This window comes from Nicotiana tomentosiformis, chromosome 9 (genome assembly GCF_000390325.3).
Source record: "Nicotiana tomentosiformis chromosome 9, ASM39032v3, whole genome shotgun sequence".
Classification (NCBI taxonomy): domain Eukaryota; kingdom Viridiplantae; phylum Streptophyta; class Magnoliopsida; order Solanales; family Solanaceae; genus Nicotiana; species Nicotiana tomentosiformis.
The window spans coordinates 27,943,317-27,966,191 of NC_090820.1; the positions used below are offsets into that span (position 1 = coordinate 27,943,317).

The 22,875-nt window shown below is 36.2% G+C and overlaps 2 protein-coding genes across 2 annotated transcripts; both read left to right on the forward strand.

Annotated features, from left to right (window-relative positions):
- Positions 1 to 402: 402 nt before the first annotated feature.
- On the forward strand, positions 403 to 1,287 carry LOC104103297 (F-box protein At5g03100-like). The gene has a single exon (XM_018773191.1). The coding sequence runs from the start codon at positions 403 to 405 to the stop codon at positions 1,285 to 1,287; it is 885 nt and encodes a 294-aa protein (XP_018628707.1).
- Positions 1,288 to 2,684: 1,397 nt separating this feature from the next.
- On the forward strand, positions 2,685 to 4,353 carry LOC104103299 (putative F-box/LRR-repeat protein At3g28410). Its single transcript, XM_009611195.1, has 3 exons — positions 2,685 to 3,647; positions 3,762 to 4,181; positions 4,279 to 4,353. The coding sequence occupies exons 1-3, from the start codon at positions 2,685 to 2,687 to the stop codon at positions 4,351 to 4,353; spliced, it is 1,458 nt and encodes a 485-aa protein (XP_009609490.1).
- Positions 4,354 to 22,875: the final 18,522 nt, after the last annotated feature.

Below are 22,875 nucleotides of genomic sequence, written 5' to 3' on the forward strand. Positions count from 1 at the left end.
TATAAACATTTTTAGAACTGGATTCCGACTCCGATATCAAAAAGTCAACTCCCCGGTCAAACTTCTCAAAAATTCAACTTTCGCCGTTTCAAACAAAATTTTACTACGGACTTTCAAATAATTTTTCGGACACTCTCCTAAGTCCAAAATCACCATACGGAGCTATTTGAATCATCAAAACTCTATTTTGAGGTCGTTTACATATAATTCACCATCCGATCAATTATTTCAAGTTAAACTTCCAAAACAAGAATTGTTCTTTCAATTAAATCCTGAATCATCCGAAAACCAAACTTGACCACCCCCGCAAGTCATAATACACATTTCAAACCTTCTCAAGACTTTAAGTTACCGAACGGAACGTAAATTATTAAAACGACAAGTCAGGTCGTTACAGAAAGAATGTTGGAATTCGCCGAAAGAATTGGGTGGAAATTGCAGAAGCAAGACGGAGAGCTGATTAGCGAGTTTTGCAGCAAAATAGGAGTAGAAAAACGGATTTTTAAGGTATGGTTGCACAATAACAAGAAGAATTCTACTTTGGGCAAGAGAGATCAACCCACATTTTATGACATATTGCTTGAATGTCTCATTGACAAAATACTATCTTACCTTAACTATGAAGAAGCAGCAAAGATGAGTATTCTCTCCAAAACATGGTTACAGGCCTGGTTGACTCTTCCCTACTTGAAATTCATTGTTGTTTCTCGCAAAGAGATAAACATAGTGGACAAAATTATGGAGAGATACAGTGACTACAAAATCCCTATTGTCAAGTTTGAATTTTCCAACTTTTCAGGATATTATTATCGTGAAGTTTTCTCTCTTATTGATAAGTGGCATGAAATTGCACTTCGGCATGGTGTAAAGGATCTTTTGTATAGAGGAACTTCATCATACCCCTTACCTATTTCAACAATCTTGGCAGCAAAATCTTTAAGAGAATTGATTCTGACGCGTTGTAATCTGATGGGTATTTCATCATGTGGTGTTGTGACCAACTGCAATTCATTGAGAAAGCTTTCTCTATCTAATGTAAGCTTAGACAAAAACATGCTTCAGACTCTACTCACTAGTTGCCCCTTAATTGTCGCTTTCATCCTTGACTTTTGTTCGGGGTTGGAAAAGATTGAGCTTCGGAATCTTCAAAAGATCAAGTCAGTTTCCATTGGGACACGGAGAAACCAACGTGTTAAAATCCAAGCACCAACTCTTGAACACTTATCCTATTCTGAGACGTGTTGTGAAGATCCTCTATGTTGGAGATTGTTGAATGCCAGAATCTGAAATCTTTAAAGCTATCCCATATGAAAATATACGATGAATTTCAGCACCTTATCTCTACATATCAATTCCTTGAGAGAGTATGATGTTAAGTAGCCTTTACATAGGGTTTAAATTAAGGTTAAACATATACGGGAATCAATCACCGAGGGTCTTGAAGATTTGTGACTGTCAATAAGGAACCTCTTGGAGAGGGAGAAAGTTTTATTTTTTATTAGACTGTTGATGCAGTTCGTTTATTAGTATTTCAAATTGAATGCACTTATTCATTTATAAAGTTACTATATCTTTTGCATAAATAGTGTTATAGGTAAAAAGATACGGCCAATCTTCACTTTTGAGGTGCCATTGAATGACTAGAAAACTGGATTCGCAGTTGTTCTAGTACTATAAAATACACTAGTTGCCTCAGATGAATAACGAGTCATTAGCTTGTTTTATGGCCTGCTCCCAGTAGTTTGTGTGTTTATTGTCATGTATTTTAACTAGCATGGCATCGACAGTTCATACTGTAAGTTTAGACCATGAAATCAAATACGTAACAATATTGAAAATCTTCAAGAATAATGCAAAAATAGAACCTGTAAGGAAAACCCTCCATGTTTTTAATGCTACAGTAAAATTCCCTTGGTGACAACTTAGTAGAACAACTAGCTAGTTCAACTTTAGAAATTAATAGCATCAGCTATATCTTTTACCATATGCAACATTCCAGATTTTTTTTAATATCTAGCCGCACTATATGGCCCATAATTTAGTAAATTTTTATGTACCGATGTTTTGTGGCTAAGCTGAACGGAAAGATACTTTGTTCTGTATTTAAGAAGATTGTCAGTTTTGCACAAATTAAGGTCTCTAGTGAATTCATACTCCCTCCGTCCCTAAAAGATGATATTTTTCGGATTTCGAGAGTCACATGGATTATTCTTTGACTACGAATTTTTTATATACCTTTTAAATATTTTGAATTGTTCATTATTATGATTTATAATATTTTTATATAGTTTTTAAATATATAAATTTTATTTAAAAAACTTAAAGATTCTATATCCCAATTCATGGTCAAAGTTAAGAAGTTTGACTCTCGAAATTTGAAAATATTATTCTTTTATCTTCGAATCCAAAATTTATTGTTATGATTATTGTCCAGTCGATTTCACTATTTTTTTCAAGCGTCATATGGTTGTACTAAGTACTAAGTACTAACTAGTAACACTTTGCACGTAAATCAAATACATTGGAACATAATGAATGATTATTTTAAAGATTATTTAGTAGTATTTCAAAATGTTCTTTTTATATTTGCCAGGCCAGTATAATGGCCTTTTACCTTTTTCTCGCGGACAAAGATCAAATGCATATTTAGGGTTTTGGATCATTGAAATTTTGAGGCCGCGGCCATGAGAAGGAAAGCGACAGCAGACATATTGCCTGAATGCATTATTCACAAAATCCTCTCTTACCTTACCTATGAAGAAGCAAAGCATATGAGAATTCTCTCCAAAACATGGCTACAAGCCTGGTTAACTCATCCCAAGTTGGAATTCACCTTTGATTTTCACAAAGGCAATATGAAAATTGTGGACAAAGTCATGGAAAGATACAAGGACGGGAAAATCCCTATAGAAAAGTTTGAACTTACAAAAGTTTCAGATTCTGTTTCTTATGAATGTGAAGTTTTCCCTCTCATTGATAAGTGGCTCGGTATTGCACTTCAGAATGGTGTAAAAGATCTAGAGTTCACGTATATAAATACTCAATTCTCTGGTAGCTTATGCTCCTTGCCTATTTTCGCTCTCTTGGCAGCAAAATCTTTAAGAGAATTGGTTCTATCTCGTTGTGATCTGATGCATCATTCATTATCTGCTAGTCATGTGGCGAACTGGGGCTCTTTGAGAAAGCTTTCTTTACGTCGTGTCGATTTAGAGGACAACATGCTACGGACACTATTGACTAGTTGTCCTTTGATTGTCACTTTCATCCTTGAGTATTGTTCTAGGTTGAAAAAGATTGAGTTGCGGAATCTTCAAAAGATCAGGTCAGTTTCCATTAAGATAGAGAAAGACCAGTGTGTTATACTCCAAGCACCAACTCTTGAACACTTTTCTTATTCTAGTTATTCTTTTGAAGGATTAAATATTGTTGAATGTAAGAATCTGAAATCTTTAGAGCTATCAAGTTCGAGAATATCTGGATTTCCCGAGCACCTTATTTCTACATCACAATTCCTTGAGAGTTTGATATTAAAAGTTCGAAATTCTAGAAGGTTAAGAGCATTTAACATTTGCGGGAGTCAATCTCTAAAGCACTTGAAGATTCAGGATTCTTGGGGCATAATAAGGGAGATTGATGCTCCAAATTTGGTATCACTAGAATATATAGGATATCTATGTCCTAAACTTAAAATTGCTAAAGAGTCGAGCCAATTGAAGCACTCGAAAATAGTTTTGCATTGCTATGATTTAACTGCTACATAGTTTGGGGGGTTGAGGAAATTTCTATCAAACTCGGCCTCTTGTTCTCAAGTTACCATTCGTTTTGACAAAGGCATTGAGTTCAGTAGGAAAAATTTGCAACTACAACATAGAGTTATTGCCCCCCAAGTGGACGTTTTAGATTTAGATATAGATTCACCAGGGAAGTGCCCAACAATTGTGGACGCTTTGCTGTGGAGTTGTCATCCTAGGAGACTCGACCTGCAATCAACAAGTGAAATGATTACATGTTTCATTGATCGATTAACGTATATGAAGAATTCGAGCCATTCTACTTCTCATGGAAGCAATCTTGGGCTTAGTCAATTAAAAGAAGTAAAAGCCTACACTCGGAACAATCAGCCTGTGGAGCTCGGAAATGGGGAGCTGGCAAAAGGGGACATCGTTGGGATGAGGGAGAAAGTTTATTTTTTATTAGATTGGTGATGCAGTTAATTTATCTCTATTTCAAAGTGAATGTACTTATTCATTTCTAATGTTTTGATAATCTATTTTGCAGGATAGATTATATTCTTTTTTTACATCTAGCTTCAAATTCTTAAGTACTGATAATTGTGCTGAAGTTGAACCATAAGATTCTTTATACATCCTTAAATGACTCAATTTTTCTCATCTCTGAGAGTATTGCCACCATATAGTGGTCAGTTCATTAATTTGATAGTTATAGCCTTAAGTGCAATCTACAATTCGGGCATTTTCTGTAAGCATGAAATCAAGCGCCAATTTAATGCAGAGATTTGCTTTCTTTGTTGTAGTCGTCTCTTAATCTCTCATCAACAAGTTCTAATACATGAGCTAGCTGTTTACACCAACTATCAAATTTGATTTTTCACTATCTGCTCAATTTATTTGTTTGTAATGTTTGTTTTAACTTGCCTACGATTAAAGTAGAAAAATATGGTGCACTTTCTTCGGTGAGATCTTAGTTTAAACAAGAAAATTTTGTCGACTCATTAGCTTGTTTTATGATCTAGTCTCTGTAGTTTCTGTGTTTACTTTGTTGAATTTTAACTAGAACGGAATCGACAGTTCATATGGTAAACTTAAAACTCGAAATCAGAAATGTTTTTATACTGACAATGCGCAAAAGTAAATGCAAAAGTAAAATCAGGTAGGAAAACTCCCCGGATGATTCATTCGAAAACTGATCTAGAGCTGGTTCGACGTGTTCATGGATAGCGATCCCAAGTTCTTTTACCTTGCCAACAGGGGCGGATGTAGCTCTATACCAACGAGGTCAATTGAACCTATAACTTTCTACGCGAGCACAAATTTATGTGCAAAAGTTCACTAAAAACAAATTGTAGATATGAACTCATAACTTTAAGAATATAATGAGTTCAATATTAAGAATCTTAAAGGTTGAACCCATAGAGGTTATATCCTGGATACGCCTCTGCCTGCCAAATGACTCATGGGAGATGTCTGTTTTTTCAAATTAAAACAGAACTGGTTCCATCAAATAGAAAATCTCTTTGTTATTACGACAAATCAATTGGCTAATATGATCATTGACAGCTCGTTAGGTAGTACCACATCTTAGAAGTCGTTATTTGTGATGTGTCTACTTTCAAACTGGAAATAAGTGGAATATCTCTCCGAATTATTGCTATATCAGAATAACACAGAAATAGAAGTAGAAGTGGAAAGCTCTGCACATTTGTTTTAATCACTACAATATTCCTTGTTTCTATCACTACACTATCTACTCAGTGACGGATTCAAAATTTAGACGCAATGAGTTCATAGTTCATAGTTCCAGGATGACATAAGGAAATCTACGAGGCAAGTAAGTTGAAGAAGGGTTGCGAGTAGTATAAATAATTATGTAGGTCGCAAGCTAAAGTATGGTAAAGCGACAAGGTTTTAGGAAGATAGGAGTAAGGATAAGAAAGGGCGAGTGAGAAGGTGATGAGAATGGATAAATCCTCAGGATTAAGCCCATGAAAACAAAAGAGCTGATGGTTTCTCTAAATTATAGAAAGCTCAGTATAGTCTAAATGAACTCAAAGGAGTCTAAGACTAGTAGCATTTAAAAGAGATGGAATGCTGCCCTGGTAGTAGAACCAAGGTGTAATTGTGATAGATGAATGATGGCGTTTGGGCCTTCGATTGATTAATGATTTCATGAATTGTACAGGATTAAAATACCACGTAAGGTAAATCACATTGGGATGCTATGAAATACGATTATAGAAGTATAGTATAGTATCGCCCCTAAGTGGATCAGGAAAATCACTTCAAATATTCCTTGATGCAACGTAAGCCCTAGTGGCAATGTATTATGTAAGAAGTTTCAAGCTATTAGTAGTAAATTATAGATCAACATTGAGGTGAATCAACAATGGATGGATAAAAGTTACAACAGTATGAGATGAGATTAGGCCGTCATTCTTAAGATGAACAGTAATGAGAAAGCATTAAATGACTTAGATTTATACATATGGGATAAGCAATGAGAGTAACCTGGAATTTGGTAGTAGACCTCAGTAACGATAAATCGAAGTAAGAATTATGTTATAGTATGACCTACCTAGATGCAGTAAAGTCATACGAATGGATAACCGGGTCTATGAAATAAGGTAAAGCAATATCCGTAAGTTCAATAAAATACCGAACGAAGAACTTCAGTATACTTATAGATGCCCAAAGGGACATCTTCTCAAGATTTGTATAATGTTTACAAAGTGAGGCCTAGAGATTGGCTAAAAGCTGGAGGAAAAATGAGAGAAGAGTCGCATAGGTGCACTTACAAGGTCAAAGTCGTACAGACTGCATGATAAAAGTTAGCAAAACCTACGAGATTGGAAGAATTCTTACCACAAGTCGTGGTGTGAGAAAGAGGCTTAAATGGGTGGATGCCCTGGCCTTTGGATTTATTCACAGAACAATTGCCTAGATGGCAAAGAGAGTACTAAAGTATTCAGAAGACATAAGTTATGAAAATGATAAGTGCATCAGTCAACATTCGAGGACGAATGTTTCAAAGTGGGGGAATTATGTTACACCCCATATTTTCGTACGTGAAAGTACGTCATAAGTAAATTGATGAAAGCTCGGAAATGAGATGTTACATCCCGCATTTTCGTACGTTAAAGTTTCGTCGTAAGTTAATCGACATAAGCTCAGGAATGAGATTATTTTGAAGTTATAAGTATTATATTATTTCAAACAAGTGATAAGTAAATTTGTGAAGGTGAAAGGGTAAGCGAATCGAAGAAAATGAATTTCATCGAAGTTTGACATTTTGAGATAAAATACAGTACAAGCTACAATACTCCGTATTTATGGACTAGTATCATACAAGGTATCACATGACCATAATAGCAAGATGCATAAGGTGTGCTAAAAATGAGTAGTATTTTAAGTTATTTGAGATAATTCTTAATTATGTTAGTAATTGGTTAATTATTGAACTAGTGGGAGATTACCAAGTTAATTAAAACGTTGGTGGATAATTAATTACAATTCTTTACATAAGCTAACCCCCCTCCCCCCAACGTGGCATCCCAAGTAATCTTGATCAAGACCCATGTAATGACTCTTAAATTCACATAAAAGGTGTCAAAAATTTGGAGAAGGCTTTGGCCAACTAAGCCACAAATTGGGGCCCACTCCCAAAGGTTAAGTGAACCTTTCTAATTCATTTTTTGAGTCTCTACAATGACAAAGAAAGCTTCAGCCCATTTAATACAAGGATTCATATGGTTGTGACGTGATTATCTTAAAACAAAAATTCAAATAGATTTCTTAGCATCTTAGGAACGTGAGATTTTATAATTTTAAGGGAGTACGATGCAATCTTTCTCAAGAATATCATACGGAGTTTTTTCTACTCCGATCTTGCTATCACGTGTGTTGTCGCAATTGACGTGTGTTAGAGGGATTGTCAAGAGAATCGGCTCAGGTATGTTAAGGCTATCCCTTCTCTCTTTTTGGCATGATCCAAATAATAAAAATGAAACAAGCAAAATACGCAACTTTCATAAATGACTCTATTCATAAAAATACTAGAGGTGTATATATTCTTGATTCCCCGTGTGAATTATTATATATCTTTTTTTCATGGGTCTCACAAAAAATACGTATTTGATAAAGTTTATCCGAAAAGCATATTGATTTTTTTGACATCCCGAGAAATCTTATTAATGTATTTCTTATGCATTTCATGCATTTATACATGTACATTGACCCATGACCAGATGGCATTATATACGCGTATATTATATGTATATGGGATATGGGAAAAGGTTATGGCATTATATACGCACCACCACCTGATCAGCTGGTATATGTTGATGATTTGCCCACAGTGACCGAGATGATATGATGGGATGCCCTCAGAGGCTTGATGATGTTATGACATATACCTAAGCATGGTATGACATTTATACACATATGCATGACATTGTAAATATTAATGATTCACAGAGTTGTTCAGACTTACATGTTGAGTGTCTTACTCCATGTTTCTCTCATGACTATTATTTACTAATTTTCATTCCTTACATACTCGGTACATTATTCGTACTGACGTCCCTTTTGCCTGGGGACGTTGCGTTTCATGCCCGCAGGTCCCGATAGACAGGTCGAGAGTCCTCCAAGTAGGATGTCATCTCAGCGGAAGATGTTGGTGCGCTCCATTTGCTCCGAAGTTGCTTGTTTGATCATTATGATTTATACGTGTATTGTTTAGTATGGCGGGGCTCTGTCCCGACCTTTCTGACAGTTATGTATTCTTAGAAGCTTGTAGACAGATGTCATGTACGTAAAAGATTGTATGGCCTTGTCGGCCTATGTTCAGTGTACGAGTGGTTATTTTGGTCTAATAGGCCCTATGTCACATGTATAAGTTTTTATGTCAGATTGGGTCGTCTTATATTGAGTATTCCCTTATGTTTATTCTGGTTAGCCCATGACGGTCCATTGACCCATTTGCCAATGACAGTACGATAAGAATGATATGTAATGTTGGTACTCGGTTGAGTAAGGCACCGGGTGCCCGTCGCAACCCATCGGTTTGGGTCGTGACAAAAGTGGTATCAGAGCAGTTCTGTCATAGGGAGTCTGCAAGTCGTGTCTAGTAGAGTCTTGTTTATGGGTGTGTTGTGCACCTCACTTATAAGCAGGAGACTACAAGGCATTTAGGACTGTCACTCTTTCTTCTTACTCTAGATCGTGTGGTAGAGCTCAGTTGTAAGAACTCAATTTCCTAATCTTTATCTTATCCATAATACGATGATGCCTACATCCAGTAAGACGGTTGGTAAGCGATATAGTTGTGGAAGAGTTGAGTCAAAGGAAATCGATTTTTGCATCATGCTTATGATGGATAAATATGAGGTATTCAGCAGATCATGTGTGTACTAAGATGTGTAAGCTTCTTGATAAGGATCCCTAAGGCAAGAATGTCTATCCACTCTTACGGTAAAAAGGAATAAGAGAATCGGAAGGTAGACATAAGTTTCAGCAAGTAATAGAAGCAAGGTGAAGAAGGATACAAGATACCCAGTTAATGAAGATTAACAGTATTTACAATTCAAGTAGAGAAATATAAGCATTTTGAGTTACCTTCAATTATAACAGAGGTATGTACAATTAGTCACACCCATCTCAGTTATGCTCCATGGGAGCCAACATATATAGCTTAAGAGAAGGACGGGCTATCAGGATCCAGCTGGGGTTAAAGTAACCCAAAATGTTGGACGGATTATTAACGTTAGCTGACATTTTTTAAGGCTATTACAAACGTGGTAATAATTCTCCTTGTGAGACACCTAAATGGTGCATTCTAGAATAGTACAGCTAGATATGAATACTAGAATGTTCAAAGATAGGCACTGGAATTCTGAAGGGATAAATATTACCTTAGTATGGCTCTCGTCCCTAGTAAAGAGAGAATGTTAGGCAATTCGAAGAGACAATGGATGGAGCAAGGAGAGCTAAAAGCAAAAGAATATCTTGTTCGAGTTTTCAGAATAAAGTGATAGACATAAACATTAGCAGGGAAATAAGAAGAGAGATAATAAAGCATTATGAGTAAGATGTAATACATGGATGACAACGTTAGATCAAAAAAATGACAGTATTACAGAGTCTATAGTCAAGTGAAGGAAAAGACGAGAGGTGACAGGCCTTGAGACAACAAAAGAGTATAGGCCTTAAAGTCATATCCTCATTTCGAGAAATAAGTTCGTGACTCTAACTTGATTACCAGAAGGAAAAGTTAGACCCCAAAGTAATAAAAATCGGTATGGACTGGTGAGCAAGATAAACTAAACATGAACTAGGGACTGAGTAATAGTCGGCATCATGAGAATTTTAGAGATTGCATCCCGACGATAATAGAATGGACGACATAAGAATACCCTTTAAAGGTCATTTAGGAAGACGCTTCCCTAAAGCAAGTAAGGTGAGCAAAGTTAAGCTTAAGGGACTGTATGTGCCAGTTACACTAAGTGTCACCCTCGCAAGTAAGGAATTTCGTTATCCTTGGTATAGAAGGATTACCGCGAGGTGAGTAAGGATCATCGATGATGTGAAAAGACGCCAAGGATGAAGAGGTAACGTCGTAGCTCCAATTCTTAGTACTCCCCTAAAGGGGGGAATATGGAGTGATGTGGCATGAAGTCAGAATTGAATGGTTCTAGTAATTATGGAATGGTAAAGGAAGAATGCAATAAAAATTAAAAAGGAATAAGCTTGCACTTACCCAAATCCTACAGATATGCTACGATTTCAGAACATTATGCAAGCACGGCGTCAAGGAGAGGAAGTAAGGGTTTCTGCCCGAGATGTTATTGATAAATAAGGAGCTTAGTTATGGAGAGACAAGAGGATATAGACAAATCAGCAGATCGTGCAAGATAAACATAGTGAACCCCAACATAGTGAATCCAGTCTCGCAGATAATGATATCGTGATCCTTGAGAAATATTCAGATAAGAGTTGGGGTAAAAGTACCTTATAAGTGTTACGAAAAACAAAAAGAGTGCCACTAGGAAGACAGTCAAAATACTAGTTCAGAAGCAACTGTACGAGCACATGAGTATGGAGGTAAGTAACTACGGATAATTAGAGGCGAGAAAGAACATCAAAAATTCCGTCGAGTATTTGATGTAATAAGCTCGCAGCTTTACAAGAGTCAGAGGGTCCTCCCTAACTACTACAATGAAAGACTAGCTGAGGAAATAAGGAATAAGGCTTCAACCTAAGCACAGTGACCTAAAGAGGAAATGGTCTTGTAACAACAGTCTCACAAAAACATTGTATGCACTCCATAAGAAAGCGGCACCTATCATGGCTAATGAGCGGGAAATTAAACCAAAAGTAATATTCGTGACCATATATATTGCACAAAATTCCGACATGTATGGGAACTAAGATAAGCTAAGTATGCACACAACAAGGGGGCAGACAGACCATGAAAAGTAATTGCTTACGTTTAAAGAAAGCTGAGCCGGAACGAAAGGAATTATTCGATCAATGATCCAGAGTTAGTTACGTTATGAACGCACTTAAGAGTTCGGAGTATTATCCATGCAGCATATATGTTGACAATCATGCAACTGTAGAAGACTCTAGTATAAGTTAAAAGAAAGAATTGAGTCGAGGTCATAGACAAGGGAATGAATTATTAGATGATGGTATCACGGATATTCCATAGCGTCTATGAAAGGCTAAAGTAATAACTAATATCAGGATCCGCAGATCGGAAGATAGCTCAATCCTACATAAAGGCTGATCAGAAGGAAGAGGAAACTAAAGAGTTACATCAACGAAGCAAATCAGGAATCTGATTGTTGGACCCAGAAAATTTTAGACATCATGATTGAGAACATTGTAGAATTGCTCTTAATATCAGAGGTACAAGAGAGATAGTACAACAACCATATTTATAATGGCTCAATGATAAAGCCAGTTAGAAGAGTACTAACCTTATAAGAAGTCAGTATGAAGCTCCCACCGGATTGTGTATGCACCAGAGGTGCAAGTATTATAATATAGCTTCAAGTTGTGGATGTGAATTATATCTGTGTTAAAGCAAGGTCATGAAAGAGATAGAAGATGTAATGCAAAATTTTAAGGTAAGTAAGGTAAAGGTGAACAACATGCGAGATACTCAAATGTAGAAGGTTGCGAATAATCCATACTGCAGATAGAAGGTTAGAAGCACTGGAATTCAGTATCCAGGAATGGTAGCGGCGTCGTTACTGGAATATCTTCCAACCTATAGTTTCTAACTATTGAAAGGTCTAGCTAAAAGAGTGAACACGAGTTAGAAACGATGTGATGTCTCGCTCAATGTTCTAGGATGACATAAGGAAATCGACAATGCAAGTAAGCTGAAGGAAGTTTGCGAGTAGTATAAATAATATATAGGTCGCAAGCTAAAGTATGGTAAAGCGACAAGGTTTTAGGAAGACAAGAGTAAGGATAAGAAAGGGCGAGTGAGAAGGTGATGAGAATGGATAAGTCCTCAAGATTAAGCCCATGAAAACAAGAGAGTTGATGGTTTCTCTAAGTTATAGAAAGCTCAGTATAGCCTGAATGAACTCAAAGGAGTCTAAGACTAGTAGCATTTAGAAGAGATAGAATGCTGCCCTGGTAATAGAACCAAGGTGTAATTGTGATAGATGAAGGATGACGTTTGGGCCTTCGATTGATTACTGATTTCATGAATTGTACAGGATTAAAATACCACGTAAGATAAATCACATTGGGATGCTATGAAATACGGTTATGGAAGTATAGTATAGTATCGCCCCTAAGTGGATCAGGAATATCACTTCAAATATTCCTCGATGCAATGTAAGCCCTAGTGGCAATGTATTACGTAAGAAGTTTCAAGTTATTAGTAGTAAATTATAGATCAACATTAAGGTGAATCAACAATGGATGGATAAAAGCTACAACAGTATGAGATGAGATTAGGCCGTCATTCTTAGGATGAACAGTAATCAGAAAGCATTAAATGACATAGATTTATACATATGGGATAAGCAACGAGAGTAACTAGTGGGATATCTTGTCAAGCTTTGTATAATATTTACAAAGTGAGGCCTAGAGATTGGCTAAAAGCTGGAGGAAAAAGGAGAGAAGAGTCACATAGGCACACTTACAAGGTCAAAGTCATACAGACTGCATGATAGAAGTTAGTAACAACTACGAGATTGGAAAAATTCCGACCACAAGTCGTGGTGTGAGAAAGAGGCTTAAAGGGGGGGATGCTCTGGCCTTTGGATTTATTCACAAAACAATTGCCTAGATGGCAAGGAGAGTACTAAAGTATTCAGAAGACATAAGTTATGAAAATAATAAGTGCATCAGTCAACATTCGAGGATGAATGTTCCGGGGGGGAATGATGTTACACCCCATATTTTCGTACGTGAAAGTATGCCATAATTAAATTTATAAAATCTCGAAAATGAGATGTTACATCCCGCATTTTCGTACGTTAAAGTTTCGTCGTAAGTTAATCGACCTAAGCTCAGGAATGAGATTATTTTGAAGTTATAAGTATTATCCTATTTCAAACATGTGATAAATAAATTCGTGAAGGTGAAAGGGTAAGCGAATCGAAGAAACTGAATTTTGTCGAAGTTTGACATTTTGAGATAAAATACAATCCAAGCTACAATACCCCGTATTTATGGACTAGTGTCATACAAGGTACCATATGACCATGATAGCAAGATGTATAAGGTGTATTAAAAGTGAGTAGTATTTTAAGTCATTTGAGATAATTCTTAATTATGTGGGTAATTGGTTAATTATTGGACTACTCGGGGATTACCAAGTTAATTAAAAGGTTGGTGGATAATTAATTACAATTCTTTGCATAAGCTACCCCCCCCCCCCCAAAAAAAAAACTTGGCAGCCCAGATAGTCTTGATCAAGAACCATGTAATGAATCTTAAATTCACATAAAAGGTGGCAAAAATTTGGAGAAGGCTTTGGCCAACTAAGCCACAAAGTAGGGACCACTCCCAAAGGTTAAGAGAACCTTTCTAATTCATTTTTGAGTCTCTACAATGACAAAGAAAGCTTCTGCCCATTTCATACAAGGATTCATATGGTTGTGACGTGATTATCTTGAAACAAAAATTCAAACAGATTTCTTAGCATCTTAGCAACGTGAGATTTTATAATTTTAAGGGAGTACGGTGCAATCTTTCTCAAGAATACCATACGGATTTTTTCCTACTCCGATCTTGCCGTCACATGTGTTATCGTAATTGACGTGTGTTAGAGGGATTGTCAAGAGAATCGGCTCAGGTATGTTAAGGCTATCCCTTCTTTCTTTTTGGCATGATCCAAATAATACAAATAAAATAAGCAAAATACGCAACTTTCATAAATGACTCTATTCATAAAAATACTAGAGGTGCATATATTCTTGATTCCCCGTGTGAATTATTATTATATCCTTTTTTCATGGGTCTCACAAAAAATACGTATTTGATAAAGTTTATCCGAAAGGCATATTGATTTTTTTGACATTCCGAGAAATCTTATTAACGTATTTCTTATGCATTTCATGCATTTATACATGTACATTGACCCATAACCAGATGGCATTATATACGCGTATATTATATGTATATGGGATATGGGAAAAGGTTATGGCATTATATACGCACCACCACCTAATCAGCTGGTATACGTTGATGGTTTACGTATAGTGGCCGAGATGATATGATGGGATGCCCTCAGAAGCTTGATAATGTTATGACATATACCTAAGCATGGTATGTCATTTATACGCATATGCATGACATTATAAATATTAATGATTCACAGAGTTGTTCAGACTTACATGTTAAGTCTCTTACTCCATGTTTCTCGCATGACTATTATTTACTAATTTTTATTCCTTACATACTCGGTACATTATTTGTACTAACGTCCCTTTTGCCTGGGGACACTGTGTTTCATGCCTGCAGGTCCCGATAGATAGATCGAGAGTCCTCCAAGTAGGCTATCAGCTCAGCGAAAAATGTTGGTGGGCTCCATTTGCTCCGGAGTTGCTTGTTTGGTCAGTATGATTTATACGTGTATTGTTTGATATGACGGGGCTCTGTCCCGACCTTTGTGACAATTATGTATTCTTAGAGGCTTGTAGACAGATGTCATGTACCTAAAAGATTGTATGGCCTTGTCGGCCTATGTTCAGTGTACGAATGATTATTTTGGTCTTGTAGGCCCTATGTCACATGTATAAGTTTTTATGTCAGATTGGGTGGTCTTATATTGACTATTCCCTTGTGTTTATTCTGGTTAGCCCATGATGGCCCGTTTGGCCCATTTGCCAATGACAGTACGATAAGAATGATATGTAACGTTGGTACTCGTTTGAGTAAGGCACCAAGTGTCCATCGCGGCCCATCGGTTTGGGTCGTGACATGAAATAACATTTACCCCAACTATTTGTGGTGCATTTACTGTTGGGAATAAACCCCCTACACAAATATTATTCACAGTAATAAAAGCGGAATAATAACGTTACACCGAAATATGGTAATTAACAAGAATAAAAGAGTGACAATGATACCGAGACTTTTTACGTGGAAAACCCTTTTGAATAATGGAAAAATCACGGTCCCGAGACGAGCAACTGATATCTCTATATTAAGGAATTTTATACTTTGTAGGTCCGAGTAAAATTCTCCAAAGACCAATACAACGCTCAGAAGAAATAACTTTCTTTTGATATTCCCACCTCACTACAATATCGCACACTCTCTATTTTTCTCACGGACTATTTTTTTATATCTTGTATGTGAATCCTCACTCTTTCTTTCTCTCTTTGTTGGTGTGTAGAAATGCTAGTCGAAGTTCTCCTTTTATAGCCGAAGTCTAACTCTCTAAAGCCTACTATATTTAATAATTTGCACACATTTTTCCTTCTTTTTCTTCAATGTTGAAAATTCAATAAAGTTGGCTACCAAACCAAAGAAATTCAATAAATTTGGCTACCAAACTAAAATAATTCTCATCCAAATATTCTTCTTAGGCACATGCCTATTATTTTGGCTTTTGAATGAGATGGACCCCATCAATCTCCCTCTCCAGTCTCATTCATCTAGAGGAGGTTGCTCTGTCTTCTAGTTTGAGTGCATGCCGACAAGTTCTTTGCATAGCTCGAACTTGTCTCTTGGTACCACCTTGGTCAACATATCAGCAGGATTTTCACTCGTGTAAATCTTTTTGACCTGTAAAGATTTGTTCTCCACCTACTCACGAATACAATGATATCTCATATCTATATGCTTTGTTCTTGCATGGTACATGGAGTTCTTGCTCAAGTCTATTGCACTTTGACTATCACAATAGATGACATACTCCTTTTGATGTAATTCCAGCTCTTGAAGAAACCTCTTGAGCCATATTATCTCCTTGCCATCTTCTGTAGCGGTAAAGTACTCTACTTCAGTTGTTGAAAGTGCAACACACTTCTGCAATTTAGACTGCCATGATATAGCTCCCCTAAAAAAGTAAATATATATCCAATAGTGGATTTTCTATTATCAGTATCACTATCCATATCAGCATCCGTGTAGCCCTTCAAGATATGATCAGATCCTCCAAAATACAAGCAATCTCCTACAGTACCTCTTAGGTACCTGAATATCCACTTGACTGCTTCCCAATGTTCCTTTCCAGGACTTTCAAAGAATCTGCTAATAACACCAACTGCATGAGCAATATCAGGTCTGGTGCATATCATTGCATACATCAAGCTTCCGACTGTTGAAGAATAAGGAACTCTAGCCATGTTCCCTTTCTCCTCCACTGTTGTAGGACACATCTTCTTGCTCAACTTTAGAACACAAGCAAGAGGTGTGCTGACTGGCTTAGCATTATTTATGTTGAAGCGTTCCAGTACACGTTCAATGTACTTCTCTTGAGGCAGCCACAACTTTCTACTTGTTGGCTCTTGAACTATCTTTATACCCAGAATTTGTTATGATGGGTCCAAGTTCTTCATATCAAATGACATGGACAAATCTCCCTTCAACTTTGCGATCAACCCCTTGTCTTTTCCTACAATTAGCATGTTGTCCACATACAACAACAATGTAATAAATTTATTCTCAGAAAATCTTTTGAAGTATACACATGGACCAGAATAAGTATTTATGTATGTTTGACTTTTCATGAATGAGTCAAACTTCATGTACCACTGCCTTGGTGCTTGCTTCAACCCATAAAGACTCTTATTCAATTTGCACACCATGTGTTTCTTTTTAGCTACTTCAAATCCTTCTGGCTGCTCCATATAAATCTCCTCTTCCAAATCTCCATGAAGAAATGCAGTTTTCACGTCTAACTGCTCCACTTCAAGATCTAGGCTAGCTGCTAAGCTCAAGATTGTTGGAATAGAAGTCATTTTGACAACAGGTGAGAAAATTTCGTCAAAATCAATACCTTTCTTTTGTTCGAAGCCTTTTACCACCAATCAAGCTTTGTATCTGACCATCTTGCCATTTCTATTTCTTGAGTTTAAAGACCCATTTGCATTTGAGTGGTCTTTTTCCATCTCCTCTTGCAGGGTTTTCATCCACTGGTTTTTTTCTGGATGAGACAGCACCTTCTTAAAACTTTATGGCTCCCCATCATCACTAATGAGGACATACTCTGTGGAAAGGTACTTGCATGACTCTACACTTAGCCTCTCTGATCTCCTCAAAGGTTGAGGTTGTTCTTTTTCTTGAGTGGGGTACTCCACTTGCTCGACATCATCATCAAGTTACTCCCCCTGCTCAATAACCTCACCAGGTTGCTCCCATGCTTGCCAACCTCATCGGTCATACTTTCTACACTTATGGGATAGTTAGAAGAAGAAGGAATGGTAACAAGGTTAGGAATTATACCATTCTTGGCCTTCTCTGACATATCATCAGCAGTTCCGACTTCACTTTCTCGGAAGACTACATCTCTGCTTATAATGACCTTCTTCTTTACAGGATCCCACAATCTATGCTCGAACTTTTCATCTCCGTATCCGATGAATATACAGGGAACAGATTTATCATCCAGCTTTGTTCTCTGCTCCTTTGGTACATGTGCAAAAGCTCTGCAACCGAACACCTTCAGATGCGAGTAGGACACCTCCTTGTTGGTCCAAACTCTCTCTGGGATGTCAAACGCCAAGGGAACTGATGGACTCCTATTGATCAGGTAACAGGTTGTCTGAACTGCTTCACCCCAGAATGACTTAGGTAATTTAGCCATTCTGAGCATGCTTCTCACCTTCTCCACAATGATGCGGTTCATCCTTTCGGCTATGCCATTATGCTGTGGGGTTCCAGAAATTATCTTTTCATGTCTGATCCTGTGGCTCGAACAGTACTCTTCAAATTCCCTTAAAGTGTACTGAACTTCATTGTCATTTCAGAGACATTTTAGCTTTTGGCATGTCTCCCTTTCCACCAGAGCATGAAACTTCTGAAAAACTTGAAACACCTGATCTTTGGTTTTCAAAATATAAACCCACAATTTTTGTGAAGCATCATCAATAAAAGTAACAAAATATTTTTTACCGCCCATCGATTCAATTTCCATTGGACCACAAAAATCAGAATATACCAAAACAAGTATATTCAATTTTCTTTCAGACGATGTCTGAAATGAGACTCTATGTTGCTTACCAAATAAACAGTAGTCACAAGGTTTTACCGTTGTACCTTTGTCATAAGAAATAAATGATTTCCTAGCAAAAATCTGCAATCCCTTCTCGCTCATATGACCCATCCTTTTGTGCCACAAATCTATAGAAATCTCATCTTGTGTCGCGTTCAATACACCTTGGTATATTTCTACATTTGTACGGTACAACGTGCCACGAACAACTCCCTTTGCAATCACCAATGATCCCTTGGTGAATCTCCACTTTTGATTTGCAAAATAGTTCTCGTATCCATCTCAGTCTAAAGCAATTCCCGAGATCAAGTTCATCCGCAAATAAGGTACATGTCGTACGTCCTTTAGAACCAATGTGCATTCGACATTTGTCTTTATACAAATGTCACCAATCCCCGCAATCTTTGAATAACTTGTGTTACCTATTCTCACAGTGCCGAAATCACATACTATTACAAAAACGATCTCTTGCCGGTGTGGCATGGTAAGATGTTGTTGTATCAACCACCCATTCCGACTCCGGACCTGACAAGTGCATGCATTCATCTTTCTCGTTTATAAAGAGGACAACATTATCATTATTTTGCACCATGGCGGTTGTGTTGTCATCATTCTTCTGGCCACTGCTTTCACCTTTGCCTTTCCTTGGATTTGGGCAATCTCTTTTGAAGTGACCTGGTTGATCGCAATTGTAGCACTTTCTGTCTCTTGATTTGGATCGGTTCTTAGACTTCCCATGAGCTCCGGATCTACCATAGTTGCTCGAACTTCTTTGATAACTCCTGCCTCTACCTTCTGTGATGAGAGTATGTCCTTGATTTTCAGGCTTATTTCTCATCTTCTCATTGAGTAGAAGAGTTGATGTGACGTCTTTCAACTCAATAGTAGTCTTACCATGCAGGATGGTTGTTTCCAAATTATCATAGGAAGATGGCAACGAGTTCAATAGCAATATGGATTTATCTTCTTCCTTGATTTTCACTCCGAGATTGGAGAGCTTTGTGATTAGTCCGTTAAACATATTTAAATGTGACAAAAATTTCGTACCTTCACCCATGTGTAGGGCGTATAGCTTCTTCTTCAGGTACAATTTAGTTGTTAGTGTTTTAGACATGTATAGGCTTTCCAACTTTGTCCAAATGTCACGTGCGGTGTCTTCATCAATGATGTTATTTACCACATCATCTGATAAGTGCAACCTGATTGCATTAGCAGTCCTTTCATCCAAGTCAGTCAAATCCTCAACTTTCATGGTATCAGGCTTTTTGGCATCAACATCTAGTACCTTGTGTAATCCTTGTTGGATAAGCAGAACCCTCATTCTTCTTTGCCATGTTGAGAAACCGTTATCTCCGTTGAATTTTGCTACCTCGTACTTTACTCCGGATATTTCTTTTTACCGAGTATAGTACTACCGACAGCTAATAGTACTTCTGTGAGCGAGCAGAACCTGTGCTCTGATACCAGTTATTGAAAATAAACCCCCTACAAAAATAATATTCACAATAATAAAAACGAAATGATAACGTAGAACCGAGATACGATAATTAACAAGAATAAAAGAGTGACAACAACACTAAGATTGTTTACGTGGATAACCCTTTTGAATAAGGGAAAAATCACGACCCCGAAACGAGCAACTGATATCACTATAGAAAGGAATTTTACACTTTGTAGGTCCGAGTAAAATACTCCAAAGACTACTATAACACTCAAAAGAAATAACTCTCTTTTGATATTCTTACCTCACTACAATATCACTCACTCTCTATTTTTCTCACTAGCTATTTTCTTTTACCTTGTCTGTGAAACCTCATTCTTTCTTTCTCTCTTTTTTGGTGTGTAGAAATGAGATCTGAAGCTCTCCTTTTATAATCGAAGCCTCACTCTCTAAAGTCTACTATATTTGACAACTTGCACATACTTTTTCTTCTTTTTCTTCAATGTTAACAATTTAACAAAATTGGCTACCAAACTAAAGAAATTCAACAAAGTTAGGCTACCAAACCAAAGAAATTTTCAGCCAAATATTTTCCTTAGGCACATGTTTATTACTTTAATTTTTGAATGAGATGGATCCCATCATGTACAAGTAAAGATGTTTATAAAAAGCCCTGCACGTGTAAAATAAAAATGTCAAAGAAAGAAGACAATTATAAAACAAACAAAGAGAAAAAGCAAATTATATGTTTGTCTTCAAAGGAGAAAAAGCAGTATGAAACAGAATGTTAGGCGAAAGATTTTATCTTCGAATTCTTTTTTTATGACGTAAGTGATTACTTCAACAAGGCATTCAGATGCCTATAAAAGAGATATTTGCCTTTTCATTTGCAGATTATCCTCACAACTTCTTATTTATCTTTGATAAATAAAGAGTTATTCTATTGTGTGCATTCACATCACATTTGTCTATTTTCATGATTTGGTTCTATACATAATACTTCTGATAATTTCCCCAAAGTTCACATGCAATTTTCTGTTGAAATAACATTTGCCCCAATTATTTGTGGTGTATGTATGTACAAGTAAAGATGTTTATACAAAGCCCTGCACGTGTAAAATAAAAATGTCAAAGAAAGAAGACAATTATAAAACAAACAAAGTGAAAAAGCAAATTATATGTTTGTCTTCAAAGGAGAAAAAGCAGTATGAAACAGAATGTTAGGCGAAAGATTTTATCTTCGAATTCTTTTTTTATGACGTAAGTGATTACTTCAGCAAGGCATTCAGATGCCTATAAAAGAGATATTTGCCTTTTCATTTGAAGATTATCCTCACAACTTCTTATTTATCTTTGATAAATAAAGAGTTATTCTATTGTGTGCATTCACATCACATTTGTCTATTTTCATGATTTGGTTCTATACATAATACTTCTGATAATTTCCCCAAAGTTCACATGCAATTTTCTGTTGAAATAACATTTACCCCAATTGTTTGTGGTGTATGTACAAGTAAAGATGTTTACATTCAGGGGCGGTCCAACGAATTTTGTGGCCTAAAGGCAAACTTTATGAGGGGCCTTAACTTTTTTAAAATTATTATTATTTTTTATTTGAAGTCATTTTTCTAACTTCTTTTAGATGCAAAGTTATTAATAATTTTCTTATAATCAATTTCTCTTAATAAGTCTTTCCCAAATGACAGTATAGCTAATCCATTATTTAACCTCTCTTGAGATATTGTTGATCTTAAGGTAAGATTTTATCAATTTTAATTTTGAAAAACTTCTTTCCACTGAAGCAACTGTAACAGGAGTTATTAACATTATTTTATAAGAAATATAGGCATTTGAAAAGAAAAAAAAATTATTTGTTGGAGTATATCAATTAAACTGTTATCTTCTAATTGTACTATTTTTCTTAACACTTTTAATTCAGAAAATAAATCTAAATCATGAATATCGGATTGATTATTATGATTTATTGAACATTCAAGATTAAGTTAATATATTTTTCAAATTTTCATCATTTAGTGATCTTAGTTTTTTACGCTAAGAGAAAATAAAAAATATTTTCATATGCTTCGAGTTGTTCAAATCAATTTATACTATGTATAAAAAGTAATCAACTCTATAGGACACTTCGAGAGATTTTGAGATTTCATTATCATCATTCTCATCAAATTATTTATTCGTATATATCACATGTTTCTTACGAAATTCAGGTTCAATATTCAGTTCAAATGCAATATCCTTGGCAGAAATCATAGCAGTTGGAAATCTTTCTTCTCTATATTTTTAAAGAAAGAAATCAAACTTTTTCACACACACAACTTTTTTTCTAAACTTATATATAGCCTATTAGGTGTAACAAAAAATAGGGGCCCCCATAAATGTGAGGCCTAAAACAGTTACTTTACTTGCTTTAGAGAAGGGTCACTTATTCGCTTATACTATTAGATTGCATGAGACTATCCTTAATAAGTGGGACTTGTAACCTGAAAATTAAGCTTGTAACTGCTACAATAAGTTAAATTACGCTAAAAATATGAAAATGCAATTTAACCTGTTGTAGCAAGTTAACTGCCTTATTTTTGGATTACTAGTTTCAATGTAAACACATGAATGGGACAAATTTGGATGGTCTAGTTTTCTTTGTCAATTTTGCAAATGGAGACGACTTCTAGAGGCCCATGTTCTTATGTTAGTTGCTAACAACTACGCTTAGGCATTGAGTCGAGCGAGCTGAGCCTAGTCTAGTATGGAACCGTACCAATTGAGCTTTGTTAAAGTATAACAAAACTTGAGGCAAACTCAAGCCGACTCTTTAATGTTTCGTTTTTTATGCGTCGCTATGCCTCTAGAAAATCTTAAATTCATAATAAACCGACTAGTTAAGAAAAATATAAGAATTAATTGCGTTAATTGATAATTAAATTGAAACGAGACTGAACGATATAAGTCGCTAGTTTGATTTAGAACTCAAATTCGAATTTAGTTAATTAAAT